At 45.4% G+C, this 20,000-nt stretch overlaps 1 protein-coding gene across 1 annotated transcript in view; it reads left to right on the plus strand.

The window, feature by feature from the left end:
• LOC137178853 (EMILIN-1-A-like) overlaps positions 1–17,917 on the plus strand; it is a 37,546-nt gene extending 19,629 nt beyond the window's left edge. The window contains exons 5-14 of the mRNA XM_067584452.1: positions 1–130; positions 226–1,149; positions 1,773–2,103; positions 3,826–4,134; positions 4,221–4,469; positions 8,011–8,202; positions 12,921–13,028; positions 13,182–13,199; positions 15,248–15,382; positions 15,711–17,917. The exon at positions 1–130 is cut by the window's left edge and continues 29 nt beyond it. Of these exons, the coding sequence (XP_067440553.1) occupies positions 1–130; positions 226–1,149; positions 1,773–2,103; positions 3,826–4,134; positions 4,221–4,469; positions 8,011–8,202; positions 12,921–13,028; positions 13,182–13,199; positions 15,248–15,382; positions 15,711–16,033 (2,719 nt within the window). The 3' untranslated portion in view covers positions 16,034–17,917. The remainder of the gene's footprint in view (positions 131–225; positions 1,150–1,772; positions 2,104–3,825; positions 4,135–4,220; positions 4,470–8,010; positions 8,203–12,920; positions 13,029–13,181; positions 13,200–15,247; positions 15,383–15,710) is intronic.
• The last annotated feature ends 2,083 nt before the right edge of the window (positions 17,918–20,000 follow it).

A 20,000-nucleotide genomic window follows, 5' to 3' on the forward strand; every position in this document is an offset into this window, starting at 1 on the left:
CAACCACCTGGTGAACGGAAAAGGGAACGAGCTGGAAGGAGGCTCCTCTGGAGGAGGACTGAACTCGCTGAAGGAGGAGATCCTGAGGGAGCTGGAGCGGAGGGTGTCGCTGTCCTGCTCCTCCTGCCAGGTATCAGTACTCTGTCAGTACCAGTTCCAGTCAGTACTGTACCTGTTCCCCTGCAGTTCATTAAGATAAGTAACTGACTGTGGTTTGTCCTTCAGGCTGGCGTGGAGGACCTGCGCAGACAGCAGCAGGAGGACCGGGAGAGGATCCGAGCTCTGGAGAAGCAGCTGAATGCGATGGATGTTCGGTATCGGCAGGGCCTGGACGGGCTGCGGCGGGAGGTGGTGCGTTCGCAGGGATGCTGTGATACGATGAATGACCTCCAAAACCGCGTCACAGATGCTGAGCGCAAAATCAGCTCGGCCTCTGAGAACTTTGATGCTCTGCAGACCCGCCTGGACAGGGAGCTCAGTGGGAGGGGGGGCAGCAGAGGGGAGGATGGGGGCAGCAGAGGAGGAGGCACTGGTGCTGGTGGCGGAGTCGGGGGCGGTAGGGGGGATCTGGTGCTGACAGAGGACAAACTGGACAACCGACTGAAGGACCTGGAGCGGCGGGTCAACAACACCGTGCAGCAGACTGAGCAAACCTGCTCACACCTGGAAAACGACCTGAAGGAGTACTTCCACAGAGAGCTGGGAGACCTGAGGACCGTGTTCCTGGACCGGTTTGACGATCAGGCCTTCCGGATCGCAGACGTGGAGCTGGACGTGGGGCTGGTGAAGGACCGGGTCAGCGACCACGATAAGAGGCTGGCAAAGCTACAAAACACCACCTCCATCCTGAACCGGAGGGTGGAGGACTGTAGCTGTGGAGGGTCTGGAAGAGGGGGAGGAGGAAGACGAGGGGAAGACGGAGGAGAGAGGGCAGGTGTGGGGGGAGGAGGAAGAGGAGGTGAAGATGGAGGAGCCGGTGGAGGAGGGAGGTGGGGAACAGGAGGAGGATTACCAGGAGCAGGAGGAGAACGAGATAATACAACAAAGAAATCTCTGGAGTGGAGAGTCGTCGCCAACGAGGACCAGATTCGACATTTCAATACTCGACTCAAAGACCTGTCGGTGTCCGGAGACTCTCTGTACGACAAGGTAAGATCCGGTTTACTGTCCTCACTGTCGGACGGAGCTGAACCACCTTTTGTATTTAAAGCTGATTCTTAAGAGTCCTGCACAGATTCATCCGTTCACTCCTGTAACGCTGTCAGACTCGTCTTTTTTTATTCCACACATTCTTCTTCCTGGTCATGCCGCCTACATTACCCATAATGCACTTGCAGATTGGGGGGTGTGTGATGCTAGTAGCGGCTAATGTAGCCTGGAGCTGCTAGCTCCCAGCAGAGATGAATAGCTACAGGAGACTTCTTTCTCACTCCACACCCCCAGACCCAGTCCACGCTGTGACATCATCAGTGACATCATCAGCTCCCTCATTATACTAGTATTTACACCTGGAAACACACTGAGGAGGAAATGATCTTTGAAACTACAGTGAAGAATAAAACATGTCCAGATGAGAATGTCTTATTGTTTAAACAAAGACTAAAACTGAATGTAAACGCACCAGTAGAGTAAAACCTCCACTGGGAGTTATGGGATTACAGTGGTGTAAATCTGATTCAGATTAAACAGATGTGAATAAAACCGTGGTGTTATTACAGTGTTATTACTGTTCTGATGACTACATGAATATTAATGTGTGAATCATCTCTGAGGTGGTGGACCTGAGCCATGACGTCCGTAAAATCAAAGCTCTGACCGGCGATCATGGCGAACACTTTAACCGCATCGTGACAGAGGTGGAGCTGCTGGGGCAGGACTGTGAGCTGTGCGGAAGGCTGGATGATGAGCTGCGGAAGCTAAACAACCAATCCCAGCATGCACTGAGCCGCATGGAGAACCACATCAACAGACTCCAGATCCGAATGGATTCAGAGGGCGGCTGCCTCCAGATCTGCTCCCGCCTGCAGGATGAGGTCCGCCTCCTGCGCGACGACGTCAGGAGCTGCACCGGCCAATGCAAGACCAGTCCCAACACACCCACAGGTCAGCTCCACCAATCAGAACCTCTTCACTAAGCCCCGCCCCCTGAGTTACTGTTGCTCACGTGTGTTCAGTTCAGTCACCTGAAACAACTGGCCGTGAATAGAAATGTATGCTCGTTAAAACTTGAAAACATGCTATCATGCTAACAGATTGAGTCTAAAGCTAGCATCCTAACCAGCTAATGATCCATGTAAAAATCCAACAAAGATCAGGACAGAGCAGCTAACGTTGGTCTAAACTCTGATGTAAGGAGCAGCTTCCACATATGTTCCAGTCCTGAACAAAACCCCACAAATACTTCCACACAAGTTTACTATAGCAACCTGCTAACGTTAGCAGGCAGTGAGCTAGTTAGTCTGCTAACGTTAGCAGGCTACATTAAAGCAGATAAACTCACACTTGTAGCCTCTTCACATACCAAACAGTGTCTGTCCAACTGCAGCTCGACAGCTGACACACCTGCTGTAACCAGGTATGGTTCCTGCCCTATGATTGGACAACCGCTGCTCAGGGGCGGGGTTAAGAGAAGGTTAAATCTATTGATCTATTGATCTATAGTGGTAGTATACTGGTTTTCGGAGCTCAGACTTTTGAAGAGTGTGAGCATAAAACTATGAGAAAACATTTGACCATGAGCATCGAAATATGAGTTATAAGTTATATGAGGTCATCTAGTGTATAAAATGCTTTTCAGACATTACGAATCTCAGTTTTAATCTTTCTGTGAGAGCTTGTAATGTTTAAATGTGACTAATCAACCACTGTCATCAAATCAAGTCAGACATCCTGAACTGTTGTCAGTGGGCTTTGGTTCCCCTCAGCTTGTCTTGTCAGGCAGAGCCTTCCTGTCTCTTCCCCCTTAGAGACCCGAACATGACATCAAACATGTTCCTCCTGATGGGTAACGATAAGACGTTAATGTACACTGATAATAATAGTAATACTAGTAATAATAATAACTTTATTTGTATGGAACCTTTCATGCAAAGATGCAACAACAACAATAAGTGAGAGAAAAACAAACTAAAAACAGTCTGATCACAATACAATAAAACATCAACAATGATACCAGTAATTAAGAAAAGAGGTCTTTAATTTCTTTTTAAAAATAGCATAAAAACAGAAAGCAGACTTCTTGTGGGAAACTTTAGGAACTTGTAAAAGAAGTGAAATGAAAGTCGGTCACTGATATGCGAAGGTGCAGGTTATGTAAGTCTTTATAGACGAGTAGAAGGAATCAGTTCTAACAGATGCAGGTAGCCGCTGCAGTGATGTCATCTCTTCTTTCTTGTTGCTGGAGTCACAGTAATCTAAACGGCTTGTAATAAAAACATGTATCAGCATTGCTCAGAGTTAAAATGGTCTAATTCTGATCAACGCATGAAAAATTTGTATTTTTGCGACCTTGTTAAAATGACAATTAAACTTTAAGTCAGAGTCTAAAATGACTCCCAGATCTGTAACACTGACTGTCTTCCTGCTTTCTGCTCAATTCTTTTTCAAAAATGTGTTTACTCATCCAAATGTTGATATGAGTGAGACGGGTAAAAAAGAGCATTTAAAGAACTGGGGTCACCTTACAAAACAGAGATATCCAGTGTGGTTGCATATCATCGGCCCAACAGTGAAGGAACACGACCCAGAGTTCAAACCTTCAGTATCAAATGTCTGTGACACAAAGTAGCCTAAACCAATAGAAACTTTTCTTTCTGACTCTAATAGGTGGTGGTTCTGGTGGCTCTGGTGGTTCTGGTGGTTCTGGTGGCTCTGGTGGCTCTGGGGTCATCGGTGGAGGTGGTGGGGCCGACGGGGCTTTTGGAAGCGGCAGCACCAGCGGACGGGGCCCCGGGCTGGATACTGAGAAGCCTTTAGACGGTCACAGCGTGATCGGAGGCTCCATCAACAACAACCAGCTGAAGACGCTGCAGGCCGAAATGTCCGAGGTCATCCTCACCTTCAGCTCCATCAATGACACCCTGAAGGGGCTCGAACACACGGTGCAGAAACACGGCAGCGTCATCACAGACCTAGGTGAGCCCGGCTCGCTCACACCGACCGTCCTCGTTCGCTGCCACCCCCCGCTAACATTCACTCATTCATCCTCTGACCCCCCACAGGCAACACCAAGGATAAGATCATCTCTGAGCTGGACAAGATCCAGCAGGAGGTGACGGAACACATCGAGGAGAGCCGGGACCACCTGGACGGGATGAACCGCGACGTACGGCGGTTCGAGAGCAAGCTGCTGCTGGAGACGGCGGACTGCAAGAGGTCAGCTGACGGGCTGGAGAAGAGACTGTCCAAGATGGAGGACGTCTGTGGCAGGCTGGACGGCGTGTCCGAGTCCATCCACAAGATCAGGGACGGTATGAACACATGAAACTGATATCGTCTGTTTATGAACACATGAAACTGATACATATGAAACTTGTCTGAAGGAAGCATAGCCCTAAGCAGAAGCCCACGGTTCACCACCAACCAGTTCATGTTTCTAACTGGTTCTCCCCCCTCAGCAACACACCTGCTGAGAAACCAGCTCTGATCATTGGCAGCTCCATAGTCAGAAACGTGAAGTTAGCGACAGCAGCAGCTATAGTTAAATGTATTCCTGGGACCAGAGCGGACGACACTGAATCACATTTAAAACTGCTGGTTAAGAATAAACGTAAATATGGTACGATTGTTATTCAAGTCAGCTGGAACGACTCCCGATTACACCAATCAGAGGTCACTAAAATCAATGCTGAGTCAATGTGAACATATGCGAAGACAATGTTGGACTCTGTAGTTTCCTCTGGACCGCTGCCTAATCTGACCAGTGATGACATGTATAGCCGCATGTCATCATTCAACCGCTGGCTGTCGAGGTGGTGTCCAGCAAACGATGTGGGCTTCATAGATAACTGGCAGACTTTCTGGGGAAGACCTGGTCTGATTAGGAGAGACGGCATACATCCCACTCTGGATGGAGCTGCTCTTATTAGAGATGCACAATATTGGATTTTTTGCCGATATCCGATATGCCGATATTTCCAACTCATTGTGGCCGATGCCGATATATGAGCATATTTTTTTCCAGCTGGCCGAGGAGGCTATTATACATGCAAGCATAGATTGTACTATGATCAAGAAAGACAATATATGAAGGAAGAACTTCATCAAGCTCAGCATTAAAACTGTAATGAACCTGCCAAGTGGGAGCAGCAGTAGAGTTTTCTTTGAGTTTATTAGACAGACAGGATTAATGTGTGGGATTTAATCTCTGGTCCACACTCCGGAGCAGCCAATACACTGGTTGACAACCACCGTTATAAACCAAAAAGAAGTTTTTTTTCCAAACAGAGTGGTACATCCTGTCAGCCGAAGTGTTTCCTATCTGTGCAGCCGAACACAGCAGCTCCTCTGCGGACTGTTTCACCCTGACGGTCCCGGTGTTTCCTCCGCAGGCTGCACTTCACTCAGCTGCCCGACAGACCCGCTGCTTCTTCCCACTTTAACCTGAATAACAAACCGGGGCTCGGTGCTCCGGTTGGATCCACATGGAGAACCGAGGCTAACATTAGCTGAGAGGCTAGCGGAGCGTTAGCCGCAGCATGGCCGAAGGGAAGCACAGCCAGCTAGCACAGCCAGCTAGCCTCCCAGTTAACGTTAGCCTCGGCTCTCCAGGTGGATCCAACCGGAGCACCGAGCCCCAGGTTAAAGTGGGAAGAAGCAGCGGGTCTGACGGGCAGCTGAGTGAAGTGGAACCTGCGGAGGAAACACCGGGACCGTCAGGGTGAAACAGTCCATTGAGGGAAACACAGTCAGGCGGTGGAGGGGAAGGCGACATATCGGCCTCTCATAATCGGCAGCATTCCCCGATGCCGATATTTCATTTTAGAGCTTTTATTGGCCGATACCGATGACGTGCCGATAACATCGTGCATCTCTAGCTCTTATACCTAGAAATATGGCTGAGTTTATTAGAAGCCAACCCAGTTGAGACCAGGAGGCAGAGCTGCAGTCCTACACGCTTCTCTGCACCTCCATCAGAGCAGTTACCCACCCAAAACCACATAGAGACCACGTCTGTCCCCAAAACCACATAGAGACCACGTCTGTCCCCAAAACCACATAGAGACCGTGTCTGTCCTCAAAACCACATAGAAACTGTTTCTGCCCCCAAAAACACATAGAGACTGTGTCTGTCCCCAAAATCACATAGAGACTGTGTCTGTCCCCAAAACCACATAGAGACTGTGTCTGTCCCCAAAACCACATAGAGACCGTGTCTGTCCTCAAAACCACATAGAGACTGTGTCTGTCCCCCAAAACCACATAGAGACCGTGTCTGTCCCCAAAACCACATAGAGACTGTGTCTGTCCCCCAAAACCACATAGAGACCGTGTCTGTCCCCAAAACCACATAGAGACTGTGTCTGTCCCCCAAAACCACATAGAGACCGTGTCTGTCCCCAAAACCACATAGAGACTGTGTCTGTCCCCCAAAACCACATAGAGACTGTGTCTGTCCCCAAAACCACATAGAGACTGTGTCTGTCCCCCAAAACCACATAGAGACTGTGTCTGTCCCCCGACCACTTAAATCAATTAAATCTAAAATAAACAGAAGAGGATTCATTCATAAAAACCTAATAAAAATTAACACTAACATTGCAACAGTGCAATAAAATAAGATAATTAAATGTGGACTCTTGAACATTAGATCTCTGTCATCTGAAGCCGTATTAGTAAACGATCTAATCTCAGATCATCATATTGATTGATTGTCTTACTGAAACCTGGCTGCTATGTGTTATAGTGAACCGTCCTCCTGGCCCGTACTCTGAACTCTTATCTGAATTCTCAGAGTTTTTGTCGTATTTAGTCCTTAGTACAGATAAAGTAATTATAGTAGGTGATTTTAATATTCATGTGGACGTTGATAGTGACAGTCTCAGTACTGCATTTATCTCATTAATAGACTCAACTGGCTTCTCTCAGTGTGTAAATAATCCCACTCACCGTCTGAACCACACCCTAGACCTTGTCCTGACTTATGGCATCGAAATTGAACATTTAATAGTTTTTCCACAAAATCCTATTTTATCAGATCATTACTTAATAACTTTTGAATTCCTATTACTGGATTACACACCATTAGATAAAAATGTCTTCACTAGATGTCTCTCTGATAGTGTTGTAGATAAATTTAAGGAAGCAGTTCCATCAGTACTGAATTCACTGCCATGTCTCAATACTACAGAGGACTCTTATGTTAACTTTAGTTCCTCCCAAACTGATAATCTTGTTGATAGTGCTGCAGGCTCATTACGAATAACACTCGACTCCATCGCCCCCTTAAAAAAGAAGATAATAAAACATAAGAGGTTAGCTCCATGGTTTAAGTCCCAAACCTGTAAATTAAAGCAAACATAACGAAAACTTGAAAGGATTTGGCGTTCCACCAAACTAGAAGAATCTCGCTTAGTCAGGCAAGATAGTCTTAAAACATATAGATCAAGGCAGATGGCGTCCACCTAGAGTCCGGTTCTGCTGGAGGTTTCTTCCCGTTAAAGGGGAGTTTTTCCTGCTGTTGATGGAGGAATGTTGGGTCTCTGTAGATTAAAGAGTTCAGTCTAGACCTGCTCTATGTGAAAACAGCCCTGAGATAACTTCTGTTGGGATTTGGTGCTTTATACATAAAACTGAATTGATACTAAGTATGAACACATGAAGGATTGATAATGACTGTATGAAGACATGAAGAGGAAACACCTATCAGACGAGTGTTAACATCTTAAATTCACATGTTGATACAAAGTAAACATGTCATGTGTTGTGTCCCGTGTTGTGTCCCGTGTTGTGTCCCGTGTTGTGTCCCGTGTTGTGTCCCGTGTTGTGTCCTGTGTTGTGTCCCGTGTTCAGGACTAAACCGCCACGTGTCGAGTTTGTGGACTTGTGTTTCGGGTCTGAATGACTCTGTGATCCGTCACGGAGGAGTCCTGGACGTGATTCAGAAGAACCAGGACGACGTTGAGAGCCGCATGAAGAACCTGAACTCCAGCGTGAACCAGGCGGTGAACAAGCTGCAAAGATTCTCTGAGCACGCTCCTCCCGGTGAGCTGGACTCTACTCTACTCTACTGTATTCTACTGTTAGCTATTCTGCTCTACTCTCATTCTAGTGTATTCTATTGTTCAGCCACAGTGATGGTTAATCAGGTTTCTTTGGAGAAACAAAGACAACATCAAAGACAAACAGTTCTTCTGAAGTTGGAATCAGATTTGAATCTTTACTTTCTGTGTGGAAAAGAGTAGAGTAGAGCACAGTAGAGCACAGTAGAGTAGAGCACAGTAGAGTAGAGCACAGTAGAGTAGAGCACAGTAGGGTAGAGCACAGTAGAGTAGAGCACAGTAGAGCACAGTAGAGTAGAGCACAGTAGAGTAGAGCACAGTAGAGTAGAGCACAGTAGGGTAGAGCACAGTAGAGTAGAGCACAGTAGAGTAGAGCACAGTAGGGTAGAGCACAGTAGAGTAGAGCACAGTAGAGCACAGTAGAGTAGAGCACAGTAGAGTAGAGCACAGTAGGGTAGAGCACAGTAGAGTAGAGCACAGTAGAGTAGAGCACAGTAGGGTAGAGCACAGTAGAGTAGAGCACAGTAGAGCACAGTAGAGTAGAGCACAGTAGAGTAGAGCACAGTAGAGTAGAGCACAGTAGGGTAGAGCACAGTAGAGTAGAACTCAGTAGGGTCGAGTAGAGCACAGTAGAGTAGAGCACAGTAGAGTAGAGCACAGTAGGGTAGAGCACAGTAGAGTAGAGCACAGTAGAGCACAGTAGAGTAGAGCACAGTAGAGTAGAGCACAGTAGAGTAGAGCACAGTAGAGTAGAGCACAGTAGGGTAGAGCACAGTAGAGTAGAGCACAGTAGGGTAGAGCACAGTAGAGTAGAGCACAGTAGAGCACAGTAGAGTAGAGCACAGTAGAGTAGAGCACAGTAGGGTAGAGCACAGTAGAGTAGAGCACAGTAGAGTAGAGCACAGTAGAGTAGAGCACAGTAGAGCACAGTAGAGTAGAGCACAGTAGAGTAGAGCACAGTAGAGTAGAGCACAGTAGGGTAGAGCACAGTAGGGTAGAGCACAGTAGAGTAGAGCACAGTAGGGTCGAGTAGAGCACAGTAGAGTAGAGCACAGTAGGGTAGAGCACAGTAGAGTAGAGCACAGTAGAGTAGAGCACAGTAGGGTAGAGCACAGTAGAGTAGAGCACAGTAGGGTAGAACACAGTAGAGTAGAGCACAGTAGAGTAGAGCACAGTAGGGTAGAACACAGTAGAGTAGAGCACAGTAGAGTAGAGCACAGTAGAGTAGAGCACAGTAGGGTAGAGCACAGTAGAGTAGAGCACAGTAGGGTAGAACACAGTAGAGTAGAGCACAGTAGAGTAGAGCACAGTAGAGTAGAGCAAAGTAGGGTAGAGCACAGTAGGGTAGAACACAGTAGAGTAGAGCACAGTAGAGTAGAGCACAGTAGGTTAGAACACAGTAGAGTAGAGCACAGTAGAGTAGAGCACAGTAGGGTAGAGCACAGTAGAGTAGAGCAAAGTAGAGTAGAGCAAAGTAGGGTAGAGCACAGTAGGGTAGAACACAGTAGAGTAGAGCACAGTAGAGTAGAGCACAGTAGGGTAGAGCACAGTAGAGTAGAGCACAGTAGGGTAGAGCACAGTAGGGTAGAACACAGTAGAGTAGAACAAAGTAGAGCACAGTAGGGTAGAGCACAGTAGGGTAGAGCACAGTAGGGTAGAACACAGTAGGGTAGAGCACAGTAGGGTCGAGTAGAGGACAGCAGAGTAGAGTAGAGCACAGTAGGGAAGAGTAGAGAAGAGTAGAGCACAGTAGAGTAGAGCACAGTAGGGTAGAACACAGTAGGGTCGAGTAGAGGACAGCAGAGTAGAGTAGAGCACAGTAGGGAAGAGTAGAGTAGAGTAGAGCACAGTAGAGTAGAGAAGAGTAGAGCATAGTAGAGAAGAGTAGAGCACTGTAGAGTAGAGTAGAGTAGGGAAGAGTAGAGAAGAGTAGAGCACAGTAGAGTAGAGAAGAGTAGAGCATAGTAGAGAAGAGTAGAGTACAGTAGAGTAGAGCACAGTAGAGTACAGTAGAGTAGAGCACAGTAGAGTAGAGTAGAGAACAGTAGAGTAGAGTAGAGCACAGTAGAGTAAAGTAGAGTAGAGTAGAGCACAGTAGAGTAGAGAAGAGTAGAGTACAGTAGAGTAGAGTAGAGCACAGTAGAGAAGAGTAGAGTACAGTAGGGTCGAGTAGAGTAGAGCACAGTAGAGTAGAATAGAGCACAGTAGAGTAGAGTAGAGCACAGTAGAGTAGAGCACAGTAGGGTAGAGCACAGTAGAGTAGAGCACAGTAGAGTAGAGCACAGTAGGGTAGAGCACAGTAGAGTAGAGCACAGTAGGGTAGAACACAGTAGAGTAGAGCACAGTAGAGTAGAGCACAGTAGAGTAGAGCAAAGTAGGGTAGAGCACAGTAGGGTAGAACACAGTAGAGTAGAGCACAGTAGAGTAGAGCACAGTAGGTTAGAACACAGTAGAGTAGAGCACAGTAGAGTAGAGCACAGTAGGGTAGAGCACAGTAGAGTAGAGCAAAGTAGAGTAGAGCAAAGTAGGGTAGAGCACAGTAGGGTAGAACACAGTAGAGTAGAGCACAGTAGAGTAGAGCACAGTAGGGTAGAGCACAGTAGAGTAGAGCACAGTAGGGTAGAGCACAGTAGGGTAGAACACAGTAGAGTAGAACAAAGTAGAGCACAGTAGGGTAGAGCACAGTAGGGTAGAGCACAGTAGGGTAGAACACAGTAGGGTAGAGCACAGTAGGGTCGAGTAGAGGACAGCAGAGTAGAGTAGAGCACAGTAGGGAAGAGTAGAGAAGAGTAGAGCACAGTAGAGTAGAGCACAGTAGAGTAGAGCACAGTAGGGAAGAGTAGAGAAGAGTAGAGTACAGTAGAGTAGAGCACAGTAGAGTACAGTAGAGTAGAGCACAGTAGAGTAGAGTAGAGTACAGTAGAGTAGAGTAGAGCACAGTAGAGTAAAGTAGAGTAGAGTAGAGCACAGTAGAGTAGAGAAGAGTAGAGTGCAGTAGAGTAGAGTAGAGCACAGTAGAGAAGAGTAGAGTACAGTAGGGTCGAGTAGAGTAGAGCACAGTAGAGTAGAGTAGAGCACAGTAGAGTAGAGTAGAGCACAGTAGAGTAGAGTAGAGTAGAGTAGAGAACAGTAGAGTACAGTAGAGTAGAGTAGAGCACAGTAGGGAAGAGTAGAGTACAGGATACATGTTGTCAGTTATTGCCCTCTGATGGATACATGTTGTCAGTTATTGCCCTCTGATGGATACATGTTGTCAGTTATTGCCCTCTGAAGGATACATGTTGTCAGTTATTGCCCTCTGATGGATACATGTTGTCAGTTATTGCCCTCTGATGGATACATGTTGTCAGTTATTGCCCTCTGATGGATACATGTTGTCAGTTATTGCCCTCTGATGGATACATGTTGTCAGTTATTGCCCTCTGATGGATACATGTTGTCAGTTATTGCCCTCTGATGGATACATGTTGTCAGTTATTGCCCTCTGCAGGATACATGTTGTCAGTTATTGCCCTCTGATGGATACATGTTGTCAGTTACTGCCCTCTGAAGGATACATGTTGTCAGTTATTGCCCTCTGATGGATACATGTTGTCAGTTATTGCCCTCTGATGGATACATGTTGTCAGTTATTGCCCTCTGATGGATACATGTTGTCAGTTATTGCCCTCTGCAGGATACATGTTGTCAGTTATTGCCCTCTAATGGATACATGTTGTCAGTTACTGCCCTCTGCAGGATACATGTTGTCAGTTACTGCCCTCTGCAGGATACATGTTGTCAGTTATTGCCCTCTGATGGATACATGTTGTCAGTTATTGCCCTCTGCAGGATACATGTTGTCAGTTATTGCCCTCTGATGGATACATGTTGTCAGTTATTGCCCTCTGCAGGATACATGTTGTCAGTTATTGCCCTCTGATGGATACATGTTGTCAGTTATTGCCCTCTGCAGGATACATGTTGTCAGTTATTGCCCTCTGCAGGATACATGTTGTCAGTTATTACCCTCTGCAGGATACATGTTATCAGTTATTGCCCTCTGCAGGATACATGTTGTCAGTTATTGCCCTCTGATGGATACATGTTGTCAGTTATTGCCCTCTGCAGGATACATGTTGTCAGTTATTGCCCTCTGATGGATACATGTTGTCAGTTATTGCCCTCTGCAGGATACATGTTGTCAGTTATTGCCCTCTGCAGGATACATGTTGTCAGTTATTGCCCTCTGATGGATACATGTTGTCAGTTATTGCCCTCTGATGGATACATGTTGTCAGTTATTGCCCTCTGCAGGATACATGTTGTCAGTTACTGCCCTCTGAAGGATACATGTTGTCAGTTATTGCCCTCTGATGGATACATGTTGTCAGTTATTGCCCTCTGAAGGATACATGTTGTCAGTTATTGCCCTCTGATGGATACATGTTGTCAGTTATTGCCCTCTGATGGATACATGTTGTCAGTTATTGCCCTCTGATGGATACATGTTGTCAGTTATTGCCCTCTGATGGATACATGTTGTCAGTTATTGCCCTCTAATGGATACATGTTGTCAGTTATTGCCCTCTGCAGGATACATGTTGTCAGTTATTGCCCTCTGCAGTATAAATGTTGCCAGGATAAATGCCAGCTTCATGTTCAAACACACAGAACTTTATTTAAATCTCATGGAGACAAAATGCCCCCCCCCTCACACAGGCCTGCCTGGAGTCCAGGGACCCCCAGGAGAGAGAGGCTTCACTGGGCTGCCAGGGCCCCACGGGCCACCTGGACCTCCTGGACGACCAGGAGAGATAGGAGCACGAGGTCTGCCTGGTAACACACACACACACATACATACACATATACATATATATCAGATTTATATATCCTGATATTATTGAGGAAGAACAGATAACTGAATGAAGTTAATCAAGAGATGAATTACTAAACTAATCAAGCTGATCTGGTTTCTTACAGGTCCCAGAGGTGAAGCAGGTACGTGGTTTTATGTGTGTAATGTATGTGTGTAGTACTGAACTGCACACAAAGCGGCAAAACACAATGCTCTCGCTCTTTCTTCCAAAACTTATCTTACTACAGCTTATCCAAGACTCAAAACTGAAGGTACATAAAATTAGTGCTAAACACCAAATGTATCACACAAGTAGGTTTCCTTCAACAGTCACCAAATCATCCTAGAGATGCAAACAAAAAATAAAACTTAGCTACAACACAAAGCTCATACCAAACTACTAAAGTCAATCAATCAATCAATCAATCTTAATTTATATAGCGCCATATCACAACAGAAGTCATCTCAAGGCACTTTTCACATAGAGCAGGTCAAGACCGTACTCTTTAATTTACAGAGACCCAAGTATGAACCATAGTGCTAAACACAACAGGGAAATCTAAGCTGTTGAGTTTTGGACACCCAATGAAACAGCTAATGCCAGCTCCTGTCAACATAACAAGGCTGAACCTAAATGCAGACACTGGACAAGCAGGTAAGGTAATAAGTCTTTTATTGCATAGACAGGCAGGGATGATGAGATGGCAGCTGACTGGTGTTTGGGTTGAGGTGAGGAGGCTTGGCGGAGAGTCCCGAGGATGTGAGCCGACTGGCGTGCTTGGTGAGCGGGCAAGCAGGCAGGTAATCATGGAGACAGGGAGAACAGGTGTAAGGCAAACTTCAGGCAGGCAAACAAACAAACTAGCAGGATACACAGGCAGGCAAAGTCTTGCAGGCAAGGAAAGGAAGCAAATAAACTGAGAACAAAGCTAGAAGTGTGCACATCAACAAACCCGTGAATAGCACGATGATCTGGCAGGGACTGGCTATCTGCAGAGTACTTGTAGACGAGTGGTGATGACAGGCAGATGCGCTGATTACCAATGATGAGCAAGTGTGCAGAGAGACACAGTGGGCAAGGGGGGAGGGAAACGATAGACAGACAAAACCAAAACACACCAAGCACACATCACTCATACTAAGAGGGCTGAAAATAACAAAAACACACTCACAACAGTCAAGCAGCTGTCATGGAGGAGGGATTGTGACAGCTCCCATCTCCCCTGACAACACAAAGCACAGTGAAACAAAGCTATCACGTGTTCAGAAGTCACAACAAGTGTTCACTAGTAAACCCTAGTCCTTCACTTTCCAAAATATTACCTCATACGTTACTGTCTGCTTTTAGGCGTGCCAGAGTTGAGGCAAATTTAAACACTGCAAGGAACGATCAACCAGAAAAGGCCAACGACACAATGCAGCAAACCTCTAACAATGAGAGGCAGCTGGTTCACTTGGCGTCTTACTTACCAGGGTTTACTTCTAAACTGAAAGACTGCTTGTACCACCGTACAACACAAAAGGAAGACACAGGCTACTTACCACCACACCACACTAGGAAATCAAACACAGCAAAAAACTACCCAAACCTCCACCAGTTACAGGAGGAACACCAACTAAACCAAACTACTACTGAAGATAAACTCAACACAAAAACATGTTGGATCCTGATCCAATCCTGGACGAGCCCCCGTATATTTCAACCTGGCTCAGGGGGGAGTAACATGACAGAAGGAAACCTGAACTACACAAAACAAATGTCAGTGGAGGAGAGTGTGCTGGCTGAGAGGGAGGATGAGGAGGGGGAGGAAGGGCCCTCTGTAGTTTGCTCAGTTGCCACTGATTGGACAGGACCAATGATCATCTCAACTCCCTGAAACTAGAAAGAAGAGAGCAGGTACACAGAAGACAGGGCATAACAGTGTGTTGATGTGTGTGTGTAACGTGTGTGTTCAGGTGTGTGTTAATGTAACATATATGTGTGTTCAGGTGTGTGTGTTAATGTAACATATATGTGTGTTCAGGTGTGTGTTAATGTAACATATATGTGTGTTCAGGTGTGTGTTAATGTAACATATATGTGTGTGTTCAGGTGTGTGTTAATGTAACATATGTGTGTGTTCAGGTGTGTGTTAATGTAACATATATGTGTGTTCAGGTGTGTGTTAATGTAACATATATGTGTGTTCAGGTGTGCCCGGTGCGGATGCTCATGTACCCAAACTGTCGTTCTCGGCCGCCCTCACTGTCCCCACTGAACGGGCAGGAACCATCATCTTCGACAAGATCTTCGTGAATGAAGGAGACTTCTACAATCCCAAGACAGGTAAACATGATCCAGGAACATAAACGATCCACTAAACATGCATGATCCGCTGTGACTTCTCTTCACCTTCATGGATGATCAATTAGACTGATCAGATGAAGAAGTCCATCAGTGTGGGAAAATAAAACTCCATTATGATGCTTGTTTGTTTGATCATCATAGACGTGAAATGATTGATAGTGTTTGATTATTAAGTGTTTGATTATTAAATTCCTAATCTTCAGTGTTTGATGAGGACACAGGTTTAAACTCTGTACCTCTGTAACTCTGTTACTCTGTAACTTTGTACCTCTGTACCTCTGTAACTCTGTACCTCTGTCCTCCTCAGGCATCTTTACTGCCCCCATAGACGGACACTACTTTTTCAGCGCTGTCCTGACGGGCCACAAGAATGAGAAGATTGAGGCAGTCTTGTCCAAGTCCAACTACGGCATGGCCCGGGCAGACTCCGGGGGCTACCAGCCTGAAGGTTTGGAGAACAACCCCGTGGCTGAGGCAAAGACACCCCCGGGCTCACTGGCCGTCTTCAGCATCATTCTGCCTCTGCAGACCCGTGACACAGTCTGCATTGACCTGGTGATGGGCAAACTGGCCCACTCTTCAGAGCCGCTCACCGTGTTTAACGGGATGCTGCTCTATCAAGACATGTGATGTTTCAACCTTAGAGACCGAACGGCGAGCTGGAGAACCTGAACCACACAATCTATGACAAACCCAGAGGAGGCGGCACCGCAAAGAACCTGAACCACACAATCTATGACAAACCCAGAGGAGGCGGCGCCGTTCAAGAACCATCATCAGACTACTGATGACAGAATGTTTTAAGGAAGCTTCAGTACTGAACAGATGTTTTTATTCTACAGTCACGCCACTACAGGACCTGATGACATCACAGCAGAATTACAGTGTTAACAGTTTGGTGCTGTAACAGCACCTCCCGGAGGCTGCCGGATTAATTACAGCCTCAAATGCTAATGATGTTTTATGCAGTTTGTCGTGAGGGGGGCGCTAGAGGAACACTCACAGGCTCAATTAACCAAAGTGCTGCACAGACTTAAGCCCCGCCCCTGGCAGGTCAGACGTTGTCAAGGCAACTCTTGATCATGTGACTTTAAATACGATGAAAGCTTTATAAAAGCAGAATGTGTACCTGAGAGGAATGATACCTTTTTATTTTCTAACTGACGCGAGTTCACATTGTGAATGTTTTATTTTATTGGTGTTTTTAATCTTTTTGTCACAAATATTAAAGGACAATGTTGGACATATTCTATATTTTCTTAGTGTCAACAATCCCTTCAAAGACCAGGGATGAAATAAATGTTCAGATACTTTACTGATGTGAAAGTAGAAATGCTGCATTCAAAGTATTTTTTAAAAACACATTTGATCAGAAAAACTCACTTCAAGTATTAAAAGTGAAAGTAGTCGAAGTGGTTTGATGTCCCCTGTGAGGGTTCTGCTTTCATTTATTATGAATCTTATTCAGTCGAGTAACCGGTGAGATCGGAGCGGCTGTGGTTCAGGAGGTTGAGCGGGTCGTCCACTAATCGGAGGGTCGGTGGTTCGATCCCCCGCTCCTCCAGACTACATGTCAGAGTGTCTTTGGGCAAGATGCTGAGCCCCAAATCGCTCCTGAAGGCCGTGGCAGCGGCGCGTTAGCGTGCGTGAATGAGCGTTAGATTAGATTCTGATGAGCAGGTCGGCACTTTGCATGTTAGCCTGACAGCAGTGTGTGAATGTTAACATGTGTTGTAAAGAGCTTTGAGTGGTCAGAAGACTAGAAAGGTGCTATATAGATTCAGTCCATTTACCATTAATAATGTACTGGAAGAAAAAACAAACATTTCTCTTGAAGATGTACATAGTTACTGTCCACCACCGGCCAAGAGTCAGACCAACAGTGTTTTAGTCCATCTCTAAATACTTTCCTCCTTCCTGTCAGAGCTCATTGGTTCCTGCTGAGGATCAAGTTGTAGTTCATGTTTTAAAAGAATCAGTAATAAAACAGCTACTCACTGTTCATGCTGATGAAGGAAGTTTCTGTGGCTCATTGATGTATTTTAATAATTTTTTGACAACTAGGAAAAAGATAAATCACAATACTTGTTAGTGGATGTGTTGGTTTGACTCTGGGATTTATTGACAACAAAGAAAATGTAGAATATCACACATTTTAAGCACATGCAGCTGAAAATGATGAAGGACAACACACACAGACACGATGGTGTTTCCTCTGAGGATAACTCATCACAACAGCTGCCTGCATGTATTTTAACTAAATGTGTTTAACACTGAATCTCTAAAACAGATCAACATGTTCATCAGTTCCTGATGTGTTTGTGTGCAGAGATGCAACTGGTTATCATCATGTGAGCAGCAGCTGTCCGTCACTCAGTCTCATGTAAACCTGTTTGTACATTTCACAGTTCTGTATTGACAAATCGTTTTCTCTGTCATTAAAAGTAAATCAAAGCCAGCAGGTTGTTTGACAAGCTGTGTTGAGTCTCCTAATAAATATAATATATAGACTGACTCTGTGTCGCTGTGTGGTTTCAGAGACGACGTGAACACGTTCACAGTGACGGTGAGGACGTGGTGAAGGTCGTCTGTGTGAAAACGTTATTCAGTCTGTAAACACCAGGACTGAAGGTGAAATGAGTAACGAAGGCTGAGACACTTTAACCAGCTCGTCCTGAACGTCACATTTTAATTAATGACCTGATCATCGCGTTAGTCTCCTTGTTCTTCCAGAGATTGAACCTCTGCTGTATAAATCTGACAAAGATGGTAAAACTAACATGTTGTTTTATTTTTATTATTCATAAAATGAATTATATAATCTTATTAATGTTTCTCATTAAAGAATCTTCATAATATCTACTTACTAGTGTCTCATGACGTCATAAATAGACATTAAGAGACACTATTTCATAATTATGACTCATGAGAAACACATAATTTAGTTTTAGTAAGGACACGGCTCATTAGGGTCCAAACAACAAATACAAGAAGAAAAAATAAATGAAACTAATTATATGAAGTAATTATGAGAAAACTGTGAGATACTCATATCATCAAACGGGAGAGAAATTTAGTGTTCAGGTGTTTACAATAAAAACAGACAGAAACAGAGGCCGGCGCTGTCATTAAGGCCATCGCACCGTAAGTCCGACTGACACACGAGTCGAGCTCAGCGCTCTTCAGAAAACCAAGTCTGCCATGATGGGTTTTCTGCTGTTGGGCCGTGGCTACAAATTTGGCTATCAGCAATAATTAACGATTATCAAAGATAATCGTTAATTATTAAAATCAATAAAATTATTAATAAGAATTAATAATAACGGGGCACCACCCTGGACTCAGGGAAAAAGATAGCCAATTCAGTCTCAAAGTGTACTAATCTATGAATTTGGGACTTTGATTAATAATTAATTTAATAATTATAAACAAAATCATCATATCAATAGCTAGTAAAGGTTAAAGGATTTGGAATTCTTTACAGAGCAGAGGTTGGCAAAACTCATTCTTGTGCAACATTAAAACAGACAACAGGTATATCCAAAAGCATTTATTTAACAAAAGGGTAAAAGCAACACACAATACTAATCTAGCTAAGTGTACCTATTTACAAGTGTGAATGTGTGAGTGTGTGTGTGTGTGTGTGTGTGTGTGTGTAGGGAAGACAATAGCAAGATGGCTGCAGTCACCTGGTGACTGAGCACATGGCATGCCGACACGTTGGCTGATAAAGGGAACTACAGAGATAAAAGGCCAGACCATGTGGTGTCTTGAACCACATGTGCTGCCTGAACCAAAGTTTGCCAAACTAGGTTTCAACCTCTTAACTGTGTGGTTCTCTATTCAAGGCCAATTGGTGTATGCTAAAGGTGCCAGGTTAAAACGAGGTTAGTTGCATGCAAGGCCTAGTTACTGGATGTAACATGTGTTAAGCATGCTAACATTAACCTAGCGGTGTGGCTATGCAGTAACCTGACTATAGGCAACAAGGACATCACAACAACAGTTCAATGTATAACCTTAACCAAATCAATACACGTACAGTACATTGTTTGAGTTAAACATTCTTGCTTAGCCGTACTATGCTTCACTGTGTTGCTAGGCTATGCCCAGTTGTTACCAGTCCATGAAGGAAGAGATGCTTTGTGGTGTCCTGCTTTGTAGCTGGTGAATCCGTGGGTGAGTCAGGCTGAGAAGGCTTTGGCTCTGAAGCTGAAAGATGCAGGCGTTGCCGGGGAGAGAGCACTCCGGTCGTGCAGAGGGCCCAGGTCACTCCTTGGTGTAGAGTTAGCGGCAAGCTAACTCCATTTCGCGGCTCCTGTACTTGTTAAACTGGCCAGCAGACTTGTGTGTTAGCTGCTGGCACAAGGAAACTTAGTTTCTGAGTCTTAGGCAGGCTCTCGCGTCTTCTGCCGTAAAGAAGACTGTGTGTGTCTGCTGTGAGCAGGCCACACAAGAGAGCAGAGAGCTGCTCCAGCAGCTGCTGGAGGTGTGAAAGAGAGCAAGGAGCTGCTCCTGCTGCAGCTCGTGGAGAAAAAAAAAAGATAAGAGGGGAATCTCTAGTTTTGATAACCTGGATCCATGGGTGGAGCTTCAC

Source organism: Thunnus thynnus, chromosome 1, assembly GCF_963924715.1.
Source record: "Thunnus thynnus chromosome 1, fThuThy2.1, whole genome shotgun sequence".
NCBI classification, from domain to species: Eukaryota; Metazoa; Chordata; class Actinopteri; order Scombriformes; family Scombridae; genus Thunnus; species Thunnus thynnus.